General features: G+C 31.8%; 1 protein-coding gene across 3 annotated transcripts; it reads right to left on the bottom strand.

Annotated features, from left to right (window-relative positions):
* Positions 1-804: 804 nt before the first annotated feature.
* On the bottom strand, positions 805-6,598 carry LOC134279034 (uncharacterized). 3 transcript variants are annotated; one of them, XR_009994563.1, is made up of 4 exons: positions 6,548-6,598; positions 4,527-4,597; positions 3,378-3,506; positions 805-922 (listed from the first exon to the last, which is right to left on the bottom strand). XR_009994563.1 is itself a non-coding variant. In XM_062761371.1 (4 exons), exons 1-4 carry the CDS (start codon positions 4,799-4,801, stop codon positions 818-820), a joined length of 387 nt encoding a protein of 128 aa, XP_062617355.1. In that variant the 5' UTR covers positions 4,802-4,833; the 3' UTR covers positions 805-817. The 3 variants fall into 3 exon arrangements, 1 of the variants encoding a protein (XP_062617355.1); XR_009994564.1 differs by lacking the exon at positions 6,548-6,598 and adding an exon at positions 5,114-5,194; XM_062761371.1 differs by lacking the exon at positions 6,548-6,598 and adding an exon at positions 4,720-4,833.
* Positions 6,599-21,519: the final 14,921 nt, after the last annotated feature.

The raw sequence follows: 21,519 nt of genomic DNA, 5'->3' as shown, positions 1-21,519 counted from the left end.
AAACTGGCATGGGAGTCCTCGTGTAATTTAAATCTATTTCTACATTTTTAAAATCTAAATCTACAATTTTATTTCACAATGAAATGGAAATATAAGGAATCTATGCCAGGGACATCAACGTTATGGGAAACATGGGAATATATTCGGGCTTCGCCCGTTATGCAAATTTTCCCATGTTTCCCACTATCGTTAATGCCCTGGCATACTATACTAACTAGACAGTGATTCCTTAAATAACCGATAAACTGAGCTTCGGTGTCGTGCCAGCACGAAAAAGATCTTTCTCTGCTAAAACTTCCAAGTGCCATGAAGGTAAGAAATTCAGCCCGCCACCGGAAAATGTTGGTGTCTTAATTGAAAATTTGTCGAAGGTACGTTAAATAATAAAACAAACAAGGTTGTTGAAACACTTGTAGAATCAAATTATCCATGAATAGCATGACTTTCTTTAAAAATTTAGTTTCAGGATTACATAAATGGTAAAGACAAACCTTTACTTTATCTTTTCCTATTGCCAAAATAGATATTGGTACAAGAACACAAACTTAAGCTTCCTTAGGATAAAAATTGGGCGCCGTAAGATGCCTAAAGAGTGCATGGTGTAGGTTTATTAGTCAGATACCATTTATTCTTTAATGCACAATAAATGACAATTTATTTTGATAAACAATCAAATCATAACTAAGTAAGGATGTGTAAGAAATCAATGACTTATCATAAATGAACAATATATTTTTCTTTGAAACTTAACATAGTGAAAATATTCTAACAAATTTCAAAGCTACTAGTTAATGAAAATATGGTAGTTGATGTAAAATTATGCGTTTAATGATTTATTCTTTAACTTTCTTCGTCCCTTCTTACGAGTGCGCTTATTGTTAAATTTCCGAATTTCCTTCCTGATCATGCCTCTTATTTTTCCCTGAAATTAAAAGTTACAAATTTTTATACTTCTTAAGGTTGGTCCATAATTTCAAAATATTCTGTTAAACTGATAATTTTTTAATTTGAATAACTTCAATAAGCCATAAACTAACTAAAACATCAAGAAAAGTTATATCTTTGCAGGTTAATTTTCATACATGTCTCACAGTACATACCTCTAAAAATTCAACAGCCAAAATTGAACATAGAGAAGTTTGATATCATATTTTATTTAGCTATTGCCAAATCACATAAAATTTAAGTTAAAATTTATGAAAATCAAAAAATATTCATTTGGCAAGAGAATATTTTAAATCTTTACTGGAAAACATTAACAAATTGAAGTTGAATCTGTCCATGTCTTTAAGAAAAATATCTCAAAATATCTTTATTCATAATAATTCTCAAAATCTTAAACTGTTTGTATGCCAATTTTTCTTTAAACCTAAAGAATTATATCTAAGGTTTAAAAAAACACATACTTTATTATGTTTGACCAGAAAAATTTAACAGAACAGCCTTTTAAACACGCATACCCCCATTGTTGGCTTATCAATGTTTTTTCAATCATCCTTTACCAAATTTTTAAAAAATAGTAAAATTTAAAAAGATAATTAAGGCTTGAAATCAATAAAAGTAGATCTCAAGTTAGTTTGTTGAAAAAAACTAAAAAGCTTTAGGTCCATAAAGGTAATTGAGAATTGTGTGTCTGTGTATGTACTAAATGACACACAGATCCATAGAACTGAGTGCAAAGTGTTAATTTCCATGAATAATGTATATTAAATGTTTTGTATGCACTATGACACTATAATGAACAAATGTATACTTGCTTTATTATTTTCAATCATCTAAAAAGATTTTATTTCAATAGAAAAGTGATAATAAATGCAGATCATTAAAAGTTAAAGCTTAACGAGGTTCGCTCCTGAGCTTTTGAGCAGATTTTTATCTTAACCTATATTTTAAAAATTCTGCATAATGTTTTTTTTTTTTAGTAAATTTGGATTCTACAATGCCAGTTTAACTATATTCATTTATAACTTCATGATTAAATTCCATACCAAAAGCATTAAGTGAGGAACTATATTTTGTGGCGGAAGGTTTATTTTAGAAGAAAATGATCATTTTTTTCTCTTTCGAAGTATTAAACTATGTTAATTTTGTATTCCTATTTTTACATGCAACCTGCCCAAAGAATTTTTTTGTGCTGTGAAGTTTTTTTTTTTTTTTTTACTTTTTACTGGTCCTAAATTATCTATTAAATAAACTGTCATGAATTCTCTCATCATATTTGATAAATATAGCAAACATATTGTAAAATAGAAGAAAAAATCCCTCATTTAAGCTAAAATCAGCACTATTTTAGTAATTTCTTAGAATTAACATCACAGACCTCCACTTTTAATTTTTTTTCTGCATTTATACGATATTTTTTACCATTCTTCTTAAATTAAGTAAAATTTCATTACTTTCAAACGATTTTTTTTTTGTTTTTTAACGCAAGAGAAATGAAAATGTTTGAGTGCATAAAGGTCAAATAATTGAACATGCGGAGGAATTTGAAATTTTCTTCGATTTCACAAATTCTAATGTGTCTGTTTAATATAAAATGAGACTGTGTTTGTTCCTATTATTCATTTGAACAAAAAATATTAGAGGAAAAACATTAAAAACTGATTTATGTGTAAGACGTATTAACAGCGCACAAAGATCAAACTAAATGCTCTTTAGAGTCAAAAGAAGCGCATTTTCCCCAAATTTTTGTTTTGATTTTTAATAAAGCTATATGTTTAAATTCTAAAAACATACTTAATGAAAAATTTTCATTACTTTTGATGGCAGGACCTAACCTCCTTAATTAAAAAAAAAATTCGTTGATATCTTCTATTTCATAAAATTTGATTTCGGAAAAAGAAAGACATTGCTCATTAAGACCTTTACGGAACTTCAATATATCTTAATGCAAAATGGATTTGGACTTTGAGAAAAGTTATTACATGTACTGGTATTTCGTGCGAGTATATTTTAACCCAAGAGAAATCCTCAAAGATAACGAAGTTGCGTTTGAGTACTTTTATAAGGTAAATACATACCAATCAAGTGTTTAATTTCTCTGTCTTGATCCAAGATAATATTAGGAATAGTAGAAAAATATTTCAAATTTTTGAAATACATGTACAGTGCATATATGCATTATTTTTCTGTCTAATATCAAATTATTTATCAGTCTAATTACATAAAAGTACCATGATGAAATGAGTGTCTAATGTAGAGATAGCTCAGTGTAGCGGTAGATCGATGTAAATGGCTTAATAATAAATAAGAGGAATGCCAATTTATGAAATGATAAAAATGGTCTTAGGTTTAAAAAACGTGCCTAAGATTAATCTGACAAGTATGCCTTATTCCCACCTACTTATAACAATATATATCAAATATACATCAGTTACCTTTCTTAGTTTCTTTTCCTTCATTATATGAGAAATATTTCTATCCAAGTTCATCCTGTGATTAATTATGCCCGTCAGATTTCTTTCCAGATCTTTTATTACGTCACTATTACGTATTGTTCTTGTATACTGCAAATTATATACAATCATATGAGTAACTTTCATTAGATCAAGTAAGCACTTTTGTCTTTTCAAAGAGCTTAATTAATATCTCTTGCATAAAGGTCAGGTAAAAGTAACTACTTTTTTTTTACAAAATATAAGAACATTGAAAATTGAAATGATTTTTTTTTAAGTCTTTTCCTGAGATTTTGAGCGTAATTTGGTCAGGTCCTTTATTTATAAAATTCTGCATCATGTTTAAGTTCTAACATTAAATCTGGAGTGCAAATCTAATATAATATCTCTTGCATAAAGGTCAGGTAAAAGTTAATTTTGGATTCCTGTTCCAAAAAGCTGTTTTTTGCAAAAGTTATGCTGGTTCTGAAATTTTATTAAATTATTTCTTATGATTTCTATCAACAAAGTGTGACAAATATAGTTATATTCCCCAAAAATATTTTAACGTAAAATTGGTGAAATGTTTTGATGTTCTTTTCTAGGGCCTATTTGCTTAACGAAAAAGTTCCTTGCTTATTAAATTTTCAAATCACTTTTTATGAAAATTGAAATGTTTTTTAAGTGTTTTTTTTTTTTAATAATGAAATATATATGAAAGAAAAAACTTCAGTGAAAAATGTATTAAATGTTCAATCTTTGATTTGAATTTTAATTAAGCAAATATATTAAAAATATACCAAAAAAAGTAAACAATACAAAATAAATAATGAAATATATTGAAATAACGAACAGTATTCAAGCTCAAAAGTCCATAAACAATACAAAATAGGAGCAGAGCAAATACGTACCTCCAAAACATCAGAGGTGGAATCAAGTGAAATGGGAAAAACATAAAACATCATAAAAGAAATCTTGAAATTTGAGTTTTTAATGATTGCTAAAGATCTGAATATGGAATAAGCCTTCAAAAAAAAAAAAAAACTTGATATGTATCATTAAAATTTTAAAATTTTGCTTATTTTTGATATAAGCCCAAAACGTTTTCTTATGTGGGATTAATACAAATGTTGTTAAAAAACACAGACTTACCAGAAAGGAAAGGTACGATGGAATGTTATTAAGGGTCAAATTGTGCACATCTTCGTGTTTGAACTGTCGTGCTTTGTACAAAGAAAATACAGAATTTAAATTCTTGGAAGATATTATATTAATAATAATAAATTGAAATGTTTGTCGATCTCTATAACTCACAGCAATATTTACCACATAAAAAGACACTTACCTACTTCGCGTTTTATATCAAAACTTCCACATGTAACAGAAATTAAAAAAATAAAGACAACCATTCCTTTGACTTGCTTCATTTCTTTGGTATGAAGTCTTAACAGTTTATTTTTCTTTTTATTCTAAAGACATGAAAAAATACTTATATATTCTTATTCTTACCAAAAATCCCCTCTAAAATTTCACCTACTTGCAAAATCGAACACTTTCATCTGTACTATTTCGAGGTGTTTTTTTTTCTATAATCCTGTTAGTTACATGTTTCGACGATTGTGTAGGTAACAAACATAGTTACCTCCTACTTTGATCGTGTACTTAATACCCCTGATTTTCAAAATACTTTTTAATATACGCATTTAATTCTAGAAAACATTTTTAATTGTATATTATACCTTTTAGCTAATATCTGTATAGTATAGGAAGTATTTGTAGAAAACAGGAAAACTTCTGACACGATATTAAACAAAACTCCCCATATACAATAGAGTAGCAGTATAAGTATTATGTAATAGTAAATAAATTAAGTGACTAGAATATTTTATCTTATGTGTGATCTATGTAGAGGGAAAATATGTTCTAATAGATGTGTTTTCAAATTTCAGTTGTTTTTTTTTTTAACGATCGTGATAATTTGTGCTCTTCCAGCTGAGAGTATCTTCAGCTTCATTAAAAACAACAGAAAAATACTATCTGTGTTGTTTACTATCTGTGTTGTTCTTCACTAATGGAACGTAAGTGTTTATATATGTATTTTAAGTGTTTGACTCAAAATTAATGATTTCAAAAATTAAAAATTGATTTAAGATTTCCTAAGGTTGCTTGATTATAACTTTGTTTCCGCCGATAACCGTGCTTTCCTTTTATTGGCACAAAAATTGAATTCTTATGTATATTGTACAAAATATGTTATGTTTGCATTTCTTCTTGAATTATTGAACAAGTATTTTTCCTTCCGGAGAGTGTTAGAGATTAATTTTCGTGTATTACATTATTTTCTTCCTGCTGTTAAAATCGTGTTTGTTGTAATGAGTAATTTGACTATAATACTGAAATATGTCATACTAATTTATTTTTTTTTCACTCTAACATAACAAAATATCAGGGTAGGATACCACGCTTATTTCTTTAACCCTTTTTCGTGGTTATAATATTGTTTTGATATTGTTGAATAATTAAGGAAATACATGTATTACTCACAGATTGTTAGATAATCTTTAGAAATGCATTTATTATATTTTGAAAAAAAAAATATGGCGTGTAAATACGAACAAAACAGACTTACATCCGGCTATTACTAAAACTGTGGTTTCTTTGTTTTTGTTAAGCTGAATAAGCTTTACACAATGCTATTTAACTTCCGAAGTGAATTAAGTTTTAACATCCCTTATGTTATCCAAATTAACTTTGAATCTTGCCATATGTGTTCTCATATTCATAGGAGGAAAATTCCATGTTTACACGTCATGATGAACTTATTGAGATGCAAGAAAATAAATATAAATAGGAAGTGGTCTAACTTTATTTTCTGTTAGTACTTTTGTATAATTCATTGTTGTTTGCGGTTAATTTTCAACAATGCCTGTCATATAAGTATCAAAATAGGGTTTTTTTTCCTAAAGTATATCTTTTGAATCTATACACAGGGTTTATTAAGAATAAAAACAAAAGAGGGTAGTCAGTCAAGTGCACTTCTTTTAGCGTCACGGAGCATTAAATATGGCCTTTTAATACTATTATAACGTCTAGCACATAAATCAAATTTCTCGAAGTGTACCCTTCAATATTTTTTATTCAAATAAATCTTTGGAACAAAATAAAAGATTTACTTTATCTCTGAAAAGACACATTAAATTTGTGAACAGATCCATTAAATCTAAGACAAATATTTCGATTCTACGAGGGGTGATAAAAAAGTTCGCGAACCAATTGAATAAATTCCATAAAAGAAACAATATTTGGTTTCAGTGTTGATTATATTTTAAATTAGTCCTCTCCGATTTTAATGCACGAATCACGTGATATAGGCGGTCATGTGACCCCCTTGAAAGATTTTTCTGAGTTTTATAATTCTTTCCGTATAAGTTATTTTTTATAACAAGAACAGTTCATTTGTCAGAAATGGTCAAATCTCGGCAACAGAATGGGTGCATTAGAATATCCTTTCCAAAAATAAGTATGGCGAACATCAAAACTTTGATAGCAAATTGCTTAATTAAAACACATCTCTTTTCAAACTTGCTTTCACTGGGCAACATAACACATATCATTTTAACCATCCGCCTTCCTTCACTAAAATGATACATCCAATCATTGATTGAATTTATAGGAAGTCTTTTGTCTTAATAAACTGTTTACAAATTATTATACGCTACTGCAAAGGAATCTCTAGGATATACTATAAACTTTACAGTCCTTCGTTGAACGAGTACGACTGAGACAACAATTTTTTGCACAAGTGACCTACACAGTGACGTCATTTTCACAGTGTGAAGTCACAAACAAGGAGCAAAACTTATTCAGCATATGCTATTTATAGGACTTATGTATTGCTATGTGTGAACCAATTTCTTTCTAATCTGAATCGTGGCTTTGTAGATATAGAGATAGTTCGCGAACTTTTTGATTAACCCTCGTATATTTTACAAAATTATAAATGAAAGAAGTGTGCACATTAATAAAATTCTGAACCACAAAAACCTCTTGCATTCCACCTTATTTCAAGTTGAAGTATACAACCCTCATTTCCTAGAGATATTCCTAAACCCTTGCCTCTAGACCTTTCAATTATAAACATGCTAATGCAGAGAATTTGTGTCCCCCGGTTAGGGAAAAAGTAAACCATGCGCAGTTCAAGGGGGGGGGGGGGTTGGTCGGATCCCCTTGACTGAATTTGTAGAATTATTAAATGTATACATGTATACTGAAGCAAATAAAATATGTCAATATGGATTTAAAGGTTTGATTGCTTATTATTTATTATGTGTATAGAAGATTCTTTTTATAGGGAATATTTATCACACTGTAATGATGATTTTATAAGTTTTTACAAGCCAGACCTCATAAATTTTTCATTTCACATGAATACTATCATTTAGTAAAAAAAAAAAAAGAAGTATTTCGAAAAAAAAACTTAGGTCTCCCAAGATGCGAACCCAGACCCTCTCACTTGAGGACCGAGAGACATACCACTACACCAAGGAGCCGCATTAAACTAGTGAAAATTACATGCAAAGATGAAGTCACATTTATGTATATATTCACATTCGATATTGTCAAAATTTTACACAATGCATGATATCTAATTTAACCTTTATTAAACAGTTCTATTAGATGTAATAAGAATATAAAGTCCACCGATAACCTGTTTTATACGTAATAACTCTCCTCATGCCCCTGTGCTAAAAATAGCGACATGTAATACAATAAATACTAATAAAACAAACGGGGTGGGACACTTTGAGAGGGGTGAGAGAGGTCCTAGGGAGTTTTGGTATAAAATTACATTGCAAAAGCTCAAAATCTTCTTGAAATATCGCCCGGAAATGATAGTGTTTCATACAGACAGAATGTATAAATTTACGACCTTGAACTTTGACCTTTTGACCTTAAAATCAATAGGGGTCTTCCTTCGGCCACAGGGAGTTGTTATGTAAAATTTCATAGCAAAAGATCAAAGAGTTCTCGAGATATCGCGCGGAAACGAAAGTGTTATAAAAGACAGAATTTGCTTATTCATGACCTTGACCTTTGACCTTCTGACCTCAAAATCAATAGGGTTCTTTTTTAGTCCATAGGAAGTTGCTATGCAAAATTTCATTGCGAAAGCTCAAAGGGTTTTCGAGATATCGTGTGGAAACGAAAGCGTTATAGACAGACAGAAAGACGGACGGACGGAGAGACCCAAATTAATATCCCCCACTTTTCAAGCGGGGGACAACAAACCTGTACGAAACATCTAAATTAAAAACTCCCGAGGTGTTTTTTCTTCCTTTTTAGCCTACGTCCTCTAGATTTTTGTACAATTTATTCAGCAATTCCTCTGTATATCATAAATAACAGCTTCTTCCATTTAAAACAAGCTAATTCAGAGAATTTGTGTCCCCCGCTTAAGGAAAAAGTAAAACATGCGCAGTTCGGGGGACTGGGAGTGGGGGAGAGTTGGATCCCCTTCACTGAATTTGTAGAATTATTAAATGTATACATGCATGTATACTGAAGCAAATAAAATATACCTATGGATATCAGATTTAATTGCTTATTCTTTATTATGTGTATAGAAGATTCTTTTTATACGGAATATTTATCACACTGTAATGATGATTTTATGAGTTTGTACACACTGTAATGATGATTTTATGAGTTTGTACAAGCCAGACCTCGTAAATTTTTCATTTCGCGTGCTGAATACTATTATTTAGCAAAAAAAAGTATTTCAAAAAAAAAAAAAAAGTAGGTCTCCGTCCGGGACTTGAACTCGGGACCTCTCACATTAGAAGCGAGAAACATACCACCAGACCACGGAATTATTTTACATAGTGTCAACTATATGCAGAAGTGAAGTCACATTCATGTATATACTCATGTTCGGTATTGTCAAAATTTTACACAACCCATGGTGTTTGATTTATTTAGCCTTTATTAAACAGTTCTAATAGATGTTAAAAGAACATAAAGTCCGCCGAGAACCTGTTTTATATGCAATAACTCTCCTCATGCCCCTGTGCTAAAAATAGCGACAAGTTATACTATAAATACTAATAAAACAAACGGGGCGGGGCACTTTGAGAGGGGTGAGAGAGGTCCTAGGGAGTTTTGGTACAAAATTACATTGAATAAGCTCAAAATCTTCTTGAAATATCGTAAATGATAGTGTTACACACAGACAGAATGTGTAAATTTACGACCTTGAACTTTGACCTTTTGACCTCAAAATCAATAGGGGTCTTTATTAGGCCACAGGGAGTTGTTATGTAAAATTTCATTGCAATAGTTCAAATGGTTCTAGAGATATCGTGTGGAAACGAAAGTCGTGACAGAGCTGAAAACCACTGGCACTCTACACTTCATTTAACTGTAGAATGGCATGGCTGATATCGGCCATAGTTTGAACGAAGTCAGATCACACATTACTACCAGTATGAGTGCGAAGACTGATTTTAAAGAACGAGGGCGCTTTTGATTGGCATTCCATGGAAGTTGGAAAATCTACATTAGGGAATTGAAAAGTGAAAATTTTTTGACATGTCACATGAAATTTTAACATTTTTTTTTGTATAAACATAATAGGTTCCTGTGCAACAGGCACAGAAAATATATTTCAAAAATTGAGTCACTTTGATTTGCTAAAAATAACTTGAAAATTGGCCAAAAAATAAAAACTCATTGACATTTACAACAACCCGAAAATCAAAGTTGTACATTTTGAAACACATTTTTCATGAAAAATTTTCTATGTCTGGAAACATCTCTCCATGATTTTGAAACGTTATTTGTGTGTATTTTTAATCTTAAATGAAACGATTAAAAAAATTTTTTAAAAAATGGAGAGAATAATAAAACCACGAAAAATGAACTTGATTGCCATAAAATCCAAATGAGTCCATGTGGTGCGTCTTTGTCCTTTTAAAGACATTTGTACATGTGTAGGGTGATAGCTCAGAAAGTTAGGCTACCTGTTCAGTGTACTCGAAGCGAAAAGTTTTTGGTTCGAGCCTGGCACGGGGCGTTAATTTTTTTTATTCAGGCCAGCAACCATTTATTTTGTCTGTTTCGTTTTATGTACTGATGTATCAAAATTTTAAATTAGATAAATTTTGGTTCAGTTTGGTTCTGGAGCGAAATCAATTCTAATCTTCTACATAGTATTTTATAATGTACATTTACACGTATCATGCATCTATGCATTAAATATTTTAGGTTTTATTTACTATGTTATAGTACCCCCTAGAAAAAAATGGACATAAATGTCACAATTTCATAATGTCTTTCAAACTAAATGAAAAAAAAAACCATGGACGTGTGTGTAAAATCTGACCAGGTATGTTTCAACCAAATCATGGACATTTAAACCATAAATGTTTCGTACAAATGATTCCTGCATCTCACCCGCCAAATGCGCCCATCTTCTTTTGGTGTGAACGTTGTACACTTTACGGAAGCTATTTTTAAGCAGACAACGTAACGCGTACAAAACGCTGGCATTCTACACTTAATTTAACTGTAGAGTGTCATGGCTGATATCGGCCATCGTATATAACAGACAGAATTTGCTTTAATAAAGGCTAAATAAATCAAACACCATGGACTGTGTAAAATTTTGACAATACCGAACATGAATATATACATGTATGTGACTTCACTTCTGCATATACTTGCACCCATGTAAAGCGATTCCGTGGTCTGGCGGTATGTTTCTCGCTTCCAATGTGAGAGATTCCGAGTTCAAGTCCCGGACGGACAACTTTTTTTTTTTTTTTTTGAGAAATACTTTTTTTTTTACTAAATAATAGTATTCAGCACGCGAAATGAAAAATTTACGAAGTCTGGCTTGTACAAACTCATAAAATCATCATTTCAGTGTATAAATATTCCATATAAAAAGAATCTTCTATACACATTATAAATAATAAGCAATTAAATCTTTATATCCATAATGGTATATTTTATTTGCTTCAGTATACATGCATGTATACATTTAATAATTCTACAAATTCAGTGAGAAGGATCCAACTCCCCCCCCCCCTCCCCCCGAACTGTGCATGTTTTACTTTTTCCTTAAGCGGGGGAAACAAATTCTCTGAATTAGCTTGTTATACTTTGTTTTAAATACCATCGCTTGAATAGCTGAGACATGCAATAGCAGTATATTCCTGAGCAAAAACTATTTTTTTTGTCTTAGTCACTGAAAATAGAGGGCGTATTTTACAGGTTTACATGTCTACTAGCGCAAACAAGCTGTCGTGTTGATGTCTCATCAAAACCTTGATTTACAAAGAACCGAATGGAGACCTGTTTTTGTTTAATCTATGTATTTCAGCAGTTTGGTATTAGTTACTATGATAGCACAATATATGTATCACGAAAGGGAAATCCTTTGGGTTCTTGCAAAAGCTCATGTCTTTGTCCCCAGAGTGGACAGTATTGTGTATGTGTCTTACTTGTCAATCTATCCCTATCCTTTCCCTGTCGTTTCTATTAATAATAAATGATTAATTGTTCACAACTTGATTGTCGCACATCGGTTCTCCTGCTTTATCTCTCATTGCCTTTATTATTTGGGTGTATTTTTATTACTCTAATTGATTATTGTTTCATATCGCCGCACGGCAGTAAGGATTCCTTGTTTTGTTTGGGGATGAACATTCTCGTATTTGTTAATAATTAGTATTAATTGTCCTTGCTTAATTAATGCCTAACTTTACTTCCTGTGCCACTATGAGAAGGGTAAATAGGTACGAGGTGTTAGTGTGTGACATATAAAATGAAATAGGGATTCAGAAACCATGATCCATCAAAATCCCTCTCCAGAATATGCAATGCAATTTCTGCTTTTGATTCTTCCAAGAGGGAAACTGAAAGAGGAGTTGCGCAAACAATTCAAAAGCTCTTTTATAACTTTCTGGTATATTCATTTCACTATTAATGAAGTTATCCTTAATTCAAAGAAAGTGACATTTGTGCATTTTTGGAGAAAAAAACTTCAAAAACATCATCGTCAGAAGTCCATTGCAGCAATACTAATCAGGAGCTTAGCCAACTGGGCCTCTAATAGCATCAGAGATTGGATCAGGTGCCATGGAGGAGTAAGAATCGCATGTCGACCGGTAACACCGCCGTGCTCTTCTTGTCATTACTGAATAAAAGAACGAAGACATATAAAATACATTTACTGCCTTGAAATATAATGATATTTGGGCGAGGGTAAAGAAAGTGAGGGCGAGGCTTGCCGAGCCCTCTTACGTTTTCGACCCGAGCCCAAATATCGCTTTTATTTCAAGACAGTAACCATGTATTTTGTTTATCCTGCAACAAAATTTTACATTTGAACGCCCAAACCAAGCTATTTCCGACAGATTTAGGCACATCTCTGCAGCTGAAACTATGACGCCATGGCGTAAAAATTGCAGTATACGTGACGTCACAATGCTTTTGGAACGTCGGAATACCTGCGCGAGGCTTTATTAGGGCAGTGACCGGATAAAGATTTGGTTTATTAGGTTACCTTTATTAGGTCAATGCAAGGGGTAGTTGCAGGATAAAATGCGATATATATATATATATATAATAGCCAATTCATAGTTATATATTTGTTCGGAATATTCGTTCTTTCTGAAATAATAAAAAAAGTAAAGATAACGGACAGAAAACGATCTCAAAAAAAAAAATCTATACACGATAGAAGTCAGTAAAGAGGCATCAAACATGTAACCCTGGAAATCAGAAGTGGTACCAGGTCTCCGGGAGGAGAATGCAACGTACGTTGAGAGATCACACCCGCCGTGAGCCTATGTATCGGTTAGGTAGAGGTACACGGAACATTACGTATAGTAAAATTCAGTTAATAAACAAAGGGCCAACAATTGATAGAAGTCACCCTTAATTCTACTGAATGATAGGTTACATTTGCTGAAATTGTTATTACAATGCTTACAAAATTGAAAGAATGCCAAATGAATTTAAATGAGGTTTTTGAAAGTTAACTGTGAGCACCGGGTAATAGTTTTAAAATTACATGTCTAAGTACTCGGAGCATACTCTTGAATGTAAAAAAAATGGGAGATGTAGGTTTGTAAAAAATATTCCATTGTTAACATGTGATTATTTTTATATAATCAAAAGTATTTCAAAAGTTATATTGATTTGAAATTTTTACTTAAGTCTGTTCTTAGTTTATGGTCTTGGGGCCCGGCCTAGGGACAATAAAACTTTTGATCTCAGTCTCACTTTTTCAAAAGAAATTAATCATGGAAAAGTGAGACCCATCTAGGTGTTGTCTTCGATGATTAAATCAAACATTATGTTTTTAATACCAACTTCAGAATGAATACCTGGGTTTTGGTTTTAATTATAATCCGAATACATAAATGATTTTACCTTGACATCTATAAATGGTTGCTACAGTTGAAACTCATGCATATATCATGTTCATGGGATTTATTTTTTTCATTACATGTAACATCATCTGTTAAACTTTGAAAATCATGATTATTCAGCGCTGAATCGTCCATCAAGCATCATGTAGGTAGCAAGCGGGGAAAGAACAATTCGGATAGTGAATGCACACAACTCAATATTTACAGTTATTTAAAACAATGAGTCGTGTGTTCTTGAAGTAGTGAAGATTGTGGATTCAAGTCCAGCTAACAAAGGAACCTTTATTTATTTCCTTTCTTCTCTCCTTTGCTGCGTTCACAAAAATATAACGCCGGCATGTAGAAATGACGAGATAAAATTTTAATAAGAGCAATATTATACAAGGTGAAAGGGCTTATTGATGGAATGTGTTACGTTGACTTTATGTTGGTTCATATGCGGATTAAAGATGGTTTCAAGGATTTAGGACATATCTCTTAATAGCGGCTTAAAAGGGATTTAAAAACTGTCTATATAAGTCATTTTTACTCGATATTTAGGCCACCTATAAGTCATAATTACACACCTTTTTAGGAGTTTGAGATTAGATGGAATAATAGTAACTAATGATTATTGATATGTAACTAAGGATTTAGGGTGCATGAGGTTGACTGAATTATTGTATTATTGTTTTTTGCTGGCAAAATACTTTGTTTATACTGTAAGAAATGCACAAGAGAGTTTCGAATGTAACTTGGATTTTATGGGTTTTAGAAAATGGTAATGGAAAAATTATACATTAATAAATGTCTATACTGTGGTGAGGGAAAATTACAAGATATTTACACTGAATGACAAGAATTATTAGAAAAACTGGAAAATCGATCTATGTTTTAAAGGATTTTTGTATAAGATTAAGCCAAAAACATTTTCAGTCATTAAATAAGATAATTTTAAGTCTATAGATATTGCTTTAGAAATATTGATTATATATTCATACTGCAATATTTACATTCAATGTAATTTTTCTTCATTTGTAAAATGTAAGAGCCAATAAAAAAGCGTTGACTGAATTACGATCTTTAATTTGCATTCAAGGTATGTTACTCGCGGTATGAATAGTATTAAGGTGTTTTAAAAACTAGTGTGGTATTAAGCTCCAAAATGCCAAGAAATTGGAGGCCAGTGAACATCATACTGAGCAACAGTACAATTAACCTGACTTTTTTGCAATTAAAGTATAAATACCTTTGTGTTAATAGTTTGAATAAAGTTTATTCTCGTAAAAATCACGAAAATGTAAAGTATTATGTGATATTTTTTTTTGACTAATCATATGCATGTGTAGGGTATTTACAATCTAGATGAAAGTTAAAACATCCTTGCTTCAAGCTTTTTATGATTTTAGCGCTGATCAGTTGAAAGCGTTGTAAAATCCACTCGTGAAATTTATTACAAAACCCTCTCTAAACCGTAAAATTCAATATTTAATTGTTTAAATTAAACAAAAATTTTCAATTGTTTTTAAAGGTACTTGGACACAGATTTGAAGTCAATATTTTCTCTATTATATTACATCTTTTAATAGCATTTCACACAAAAATTAATTCAAAATCTTATTTCATTTAAAAGTTATTAAAACTTTTTTTTTGATTGACACATCCTTGCACTTTCACAAATTTTAACCTTATTCTTAATCCTTAGGAAAAGTTGCAATCTTGTTGTGTATTAATGAGAAATATTAAAACTTTTATCCAGAAAAATAATTTTATTCAGATTAGAAATGTTAGAAAGCAAAACGCCTTCACAAATATAGTCATTCCGAACTAAGAGTTGCGTACAGAGTTTAGCAAATCGAGCAAACTCGTGTTATGTACACAGTTCTTGTAAACAGGGCACGAGTTCTGTTATTGTTGATGTTTACAATTCATCGGGTGCGTTCAATCGTCACAGTCTGCTTACCATAACTGCACGGACTGACAACATATTGTGTGTTTGTTTTGCTTTCGAACATATCTACTCTGAATTTTCTGGATTATAGTATTAATATTTTTCATTTATACACAACGAGATAATTGCCACTTTTCCTAAGGATTAAGAATAGAATTAATTTGTGAAAGAGCAAGGATGTGTCAATCAAACCCGCCAAAAAATTTGAAATTTTAATATCTTTTATATGAAATAAGATTTTGAAATAATTTTTTGAGAAATGCTATTAAAATATATAAGTCGAAATATTATAGAGAAAATAATAACTTCAAATCTGTGTCTAAGTACCTTTAAGTTAATGAGATGTAGTGAAGAAAAAACTTCTAGAGCACTGTGCAACAATATATTCAGAAGTTGCGTGAATAAGATGTGGATACTCAAAAATTCCAAAGAACTTCCCAACGATAAATTAAAGTCCAAGCTGTTTGATATCATTGACAGCTGCTTTTTCAATAAAAATGGAACTCTTTTTGAAAATAATAATCATTGGTCATTTGCAAAAATTATTTTGTTAAAACACATTCTGATTGCACACACAGTTACTCTGAGGTTGACATCAAAGAGATGCTTGAGTTTCTGATTGACAATATCTATGTTGTTTTTGGAGACCAGGTACTAGTATTCCAACAATTTATAGGAATTCCCATGGGTACCAATTGCACTCAGTTATTAGCAGACCTATTTTTATATTCATTTGAAGCAGAAATTGTGCAAAATCTTATGCCTGAAAAGAAGAAAACACTTGCTGTGGCCTTCAACTCGACATTTAGATAATATATCGACGACGCATTGTCAATTAACAATGGTCATTTCCATACCTACGTCGATACGATATATCCTGGTGATCTTGGGATAAAAGATACCACAGAGTCTGACATATCTGTTTCATACTTGGATATTTTACTTGCAAAAGACGTTAATGGTAATCTAACAACCAAACTATATGATAAACGTGATTACTTTAACTTTTCTATCGTCAACTTCCCTTACTTATGAAGCAATTACCTTCATCACCTGCATACGGAGTGTATATATCTCAGTTGATTCGATACGCAAGAGCATGCTCCACGTATGAACAATTTCTGAAACGAGTTACATTATTGACAAGCAAGTTGATGAAACAAGAATATCAACAGCCTCGTTTAAAATCATCATTTCGTAAATTTCATGGTCGATAGAATGACCTTGTCAGCAAATACAATTTATCATTGAGACAAATACTGACTGACGTTTTTCATACTAATTGTTAGTCCATTATTAATACACTGACTTGACGACGGATTTTTCCGTTATAATCCGATCATGACAAGGAGCACACGGCAGGTGTGACCGGTCACCAAGGGATGCTCATTCCTCTATGGCACCTGATCCCACCTCTGATGTTTCGGAGGTGCGTGTTTGCTCTGCTTCTATTTTGTATTGTTTTATGGACTTTGATATTGAATACTGTTCGTTATCTCCATATCCTTCATGTATTTGCTTGTACATATCAGATTTGAAAAAAATAATAACGAAAGTAATAAAAAAAATATGATACTTGTAATACAAGTAATGAATTTAATTTTACTAAAAGCTATCTCAATAAACTTATGAACAATTTTATTAATCTCATCAAAATTGAATACGTGACATGATAGGACTATTCTAAATTGAAACTTTCTAACACATTTGACGGGCAGTATCAATTATTAATGCAGTCATATGCCACAATATATATAACATGTCGAAAACAAGATGTCTTTGCAAACACTGATGGGCAACGAAATACAAATTTTTCTCTAATGCAATAAAATCTCAAAGGTCACAATCAGGCAATCAAAAATATTTAAATCCAAAGAAAGGTCTTTCCACATGAAATGCGGCTGTGGATGGAAAAAACAGTAAAGCTAAAATTCAGATATAATGAAACATATGGAAATAACGAACAGTATTCAAGATCAAAGTCCATAAAACAATTAAAAACAGGAGCAGAGCAAACACGGACTTCCAAAACATCAAGTGGGATCAGGTGCCATGGAGGATTTAACATCCGCTGTTGACCGGTCACACCTACTGCGTCGTCAATTCACTGTATAGATAATGGACTAACAATTAGTATGAAAAAATTTCAATCACAATTTGACTACATGAAAAATTTGCTGACAAGGTCATTGTATCTACAATAAAACTTACAAAATAACGACACTGCTGATATTCTTGTTTCATCAACTTGTTTATCATTAATTTACCTCGTTTCAGAAATTGTTCATACGTAGAGCATGCTATAAAGAGAGATGTAGAGATGTATAAACTCCGTATGCAGGTGATGAAGGTATATTGATGCATAAAAAAGGGAAGCTGACGATTGTAAAGCTAAAGTCATCACGTATATCATTGAGCTTGGTTGTTAGATTACCATTAACGTCTTTTTCAAGTAAAATATCAAAATATGAAACAGATGAGTCAGACTCTGTGGTATCGTTTATCTCAAGCTCACCGGGATATATCGTATCGATATAAGAATGGAAGTTACCTTTGGTAATTGAGAATACGTCGTCGATATATCTATTTGTCGAGTTGAAGGCCACAGCAAGTGGTTTCTTCTTTTCATGTATAAGATGTTGGACAAATTTTGCTTCATATGAATACAAAATTAGGTCTGCTAATAACGGGACGCAATTGGTACTCATGGGAATTCCAATAAATTGTTGGAAGACCTGGTCTCCAAAAAACACATAGATATTGTCAATCAGAAACTCAGGCATCTTTTTTATATCAACTTCAGAGTACTTGGGTGTACAATCATAACTTCCATAGACGTTAATTAAAGGTGTTGCCGCTTTTTGAAGGCTCTGTTTTAAGTGTTTATTCCCCTAGACAAATTAAAAGCGTTAATGGACGTTGTCGGCTGACGTACTGATCTTGACATTGCTATTGAAAATGGAAATCATATAGAAAGATGGGGTATATTTAGAAATATGATTAAATAATGAAGATAAGTTAGTTCAAGAGCATACCCAGGCTATTCTTTACAAAAATGGAGAGAAGGGCAGCATTTTTTAGAATACGTATTTGAACTGGACATTAGGATGAGATGCAAGAGCATGCTCCACGTATGAACAATTTTTAAAACGAGGTACATTATTGACAAGCAATTGATGAAACAAGAATATCAATAGTCTCGTTTAAAGTCATTATTTCGTAAGTTCTATGGATGATACAATGACCTTGTCAGCAAATACAATTTATCATTGAGTCAAATGTTGACTGACGCTTTTCATACCAATTGTTAGTCCATTATTAATACACTGAACTGAATTGACGACGGATTTTTTCCGTTATTTCCTGATCATGACAAGGAGCACACGGCGGATGTGACCGGTCACCAAGGGATGCTCATTCCTCCATGGCACCTGATCCCACCTCTGATGCTTCGCGGGTCCGTGTTTGCTCTGCTCTTATTTTGTATTGTTTTATGGACTTTGAGATTGAATACTGTTCGTTATCTCCATATCCTTCTTCTATAACCTGACGTGACATATCTAACTACACGTAACGTCGAAGTCTCCCCCAGGTTTCACAAGTGTCCATTTTCAAAAAGCTCGAGTGACCTTATTGGTAATTGGAAAGTAGTGAAATTTTCCAATTTTGTTGCATTATGACTCTATATAACCAATATACCCGTTCTTTGCTTTTACCAAATCTCGATAATATTTTAGAAAGAAATTCCACGAACTTTTGGATCAACCCTTGTACGAGGGTTGATCCAAAAGTTCATGGAATTTTTTCATATTTTATTTATTTTTAAGTAGAATTGGTTGAAAATAACAAATGAAAATATAGACACTTGATGAATATTTTAAATTGAAAAACGGTTTAAATATATTTGATAGTAACTCTATGGTAGTTGCCATAGAAACGGTTGTTTGGAAATGCGGGGGAGACATTAACGCGTTTATTTTCTTTCTAATTCTTAATACGTGAAATGAGTTTTAAACCGGCCTATGTGGTATATAAAACGAAAATTATGTCATTATTACGATCGCTTGATCTTTTATAATCCTTTGTGTGACAGTTTTACTGATTTTACTGGACATTTCGTTCATTAATTGATTATTTATTGTTCATCTTCAAGTTGTTAGACAACGTCAAATTTCGATCAAGTCACGTTTTGTGAAAAATCCGGCATCACTCCATCTTAAACGCGTATATCATTGACAAAGGCTTGGGAAAAATACATTTAGTTACTGGTTTTTCCGTGGCATAAGAAATTTAAGAAAATAGAACTGCCATGGACGATGATTAAAAGTTTGGTCGCTTTTTGGAGGCTCTGTTTAAAGTGCAGATCCCCCTAAACACATTAAAAGCGTTAATGGACGTTGTCGGCTGCCGTACAGTTCTTGACATTGCTACTGAAATTGGAACATCATATGGAAAGATTGGTAGTTATTTGAAATATGAGTGAAAAATGAAGATAAGTTGGTGCAAGAGGACACCCAGGTTTTCCTTAGGGAAAAAATGGAGAAAGAGACAGCATTTTGTAGAATTACGAATTCAAATTGGACATTAGGTTGAGTTGCATCTATAATGACGTGACATATCTAACTTGACGTGACGTCAAAGTCTCCCCCGGGTTTCACAACTATCCATTTTCAGAAAGCTCGTGTGACCTCATTGGTAATTGGAAAGTAGTGAAATTTTCAAATATTGTTGCATTATGACTCTATTTTATGAATATGCTGTTTGCTTTCATCAAATCACAATAAATTTAAGATAGAAATTCCACGAACTTTTGGATCAACCCTCGTATAAGTTGGATTACTACCTGTAGAATTCAAACCAAAGTTCTTTAAAAGTACAATTTTTATATAATGAGCCTTACAAACAAAAACAATGTTGTTACCTGCTTTGTCAGCAGGACCAATACGTACTGATCATATTATCTCTCGAATTCCCCTTTTTCCAATTCTGGATGGTTGAATACAGAAGCATATAATTATGGTTTTATGGTCAAGATATTAAAAAAAAAGATTGTATTTTTTAAAGTAGTTGAAACTCAAAAGTTAATATCATTTGGTAAAAAGGCATCGATACTGAGTACTTGAGAAAAGGAATTATCTTTTGAACGACTGCGCTAGGGTTTTCGTATTTTACAGGTAAACAATTGATGACAAGTCGTTTCCTTGGGTTTGCCTTTTTTTTGTCTCTTGACTTAAGATTTATACTTGCATTTGAGAAACATTGATCATCTGTATGGGCTGCTATACAGAGGCACCAGTGTTTCAAAAGTGCGTCTTGTTAGGCTATTGTTTTCATACCAATCTGACGACAGGTTACTTTGAAATCTTTGACCTGATTATAAAGAGGGTACATAGCGGGTGTGACCAGTCGACAGGGGATGTATTTTCACATTATTTGAATTTCCAGTTACGAGAAAAATACATCTTATTATACAAATTGAAAATTTTGAAGGAAAAAATATGAAAGCTGAAAAGCGTTTGAAATCAGAAGTATAAAAGTACTCGGCATAAAATTAAGGTAAAAATTTATTCAATAATCAGATTTGTTTGCATGTGGTATATATCTGTGATGGCACGTATTCACATCCTCAACTTGATGCAAATCTTTTTATTAACGAAATAAAACTGCAATAATAATTAACCTTTGAGATCAAGGTAAAATATAATATTAGTAAAGTAAACAGAATATCGGTCCTAAATGACATATTGCATGACTCTTTGAAGTTTCACCGTTCCAT

Source organism: Saccostrea cucullata, unplaced genomic scaffold (genome assembly GCF_032062105.1).
Source record: "Saccostrea cucullata isolate Sc308-1 unplaced genomic scaffold, CSIRO_AGI_Scuc_v1 ctg278, whole genome shotgun sequence".
NCBI lineage: Eukaryota > Metazoa > Mollusca > Bivalvia > Ostreida > Ostreidae > Saccostrea > Saccostrea cuccullata.
Note: the sequence above shows the minus strand (reverse complement) of the source record. Positions and strands in the feature narration are given on the sequence as shown.

Excerpts from the sequence above, each read along its gene's own strand:
- LOC134279034 (XM_062761371.1), bottom strand. The coding sequence starts at position 4,801 with ATGAAGCAAGTCAAAGGAATGGTTGTCTTTATTTTTTTAATTTCTGTT. Across the intron at positions 4,598-4,719 it reads TGATATAAAACGCGAAGTAG|CACGACAGTTCAAACACGAA; the intron begins GTAAGTGTCTTT and ends CTTTGTACAAAG. Across the intron at positions 923-3,377 it reads AGGAAAAGAAACTAAGAAAG|GGAAAAATAAGAGGCATGAT; the intron begins GTAACTGATGTA and ends TTTTAATTTCAG.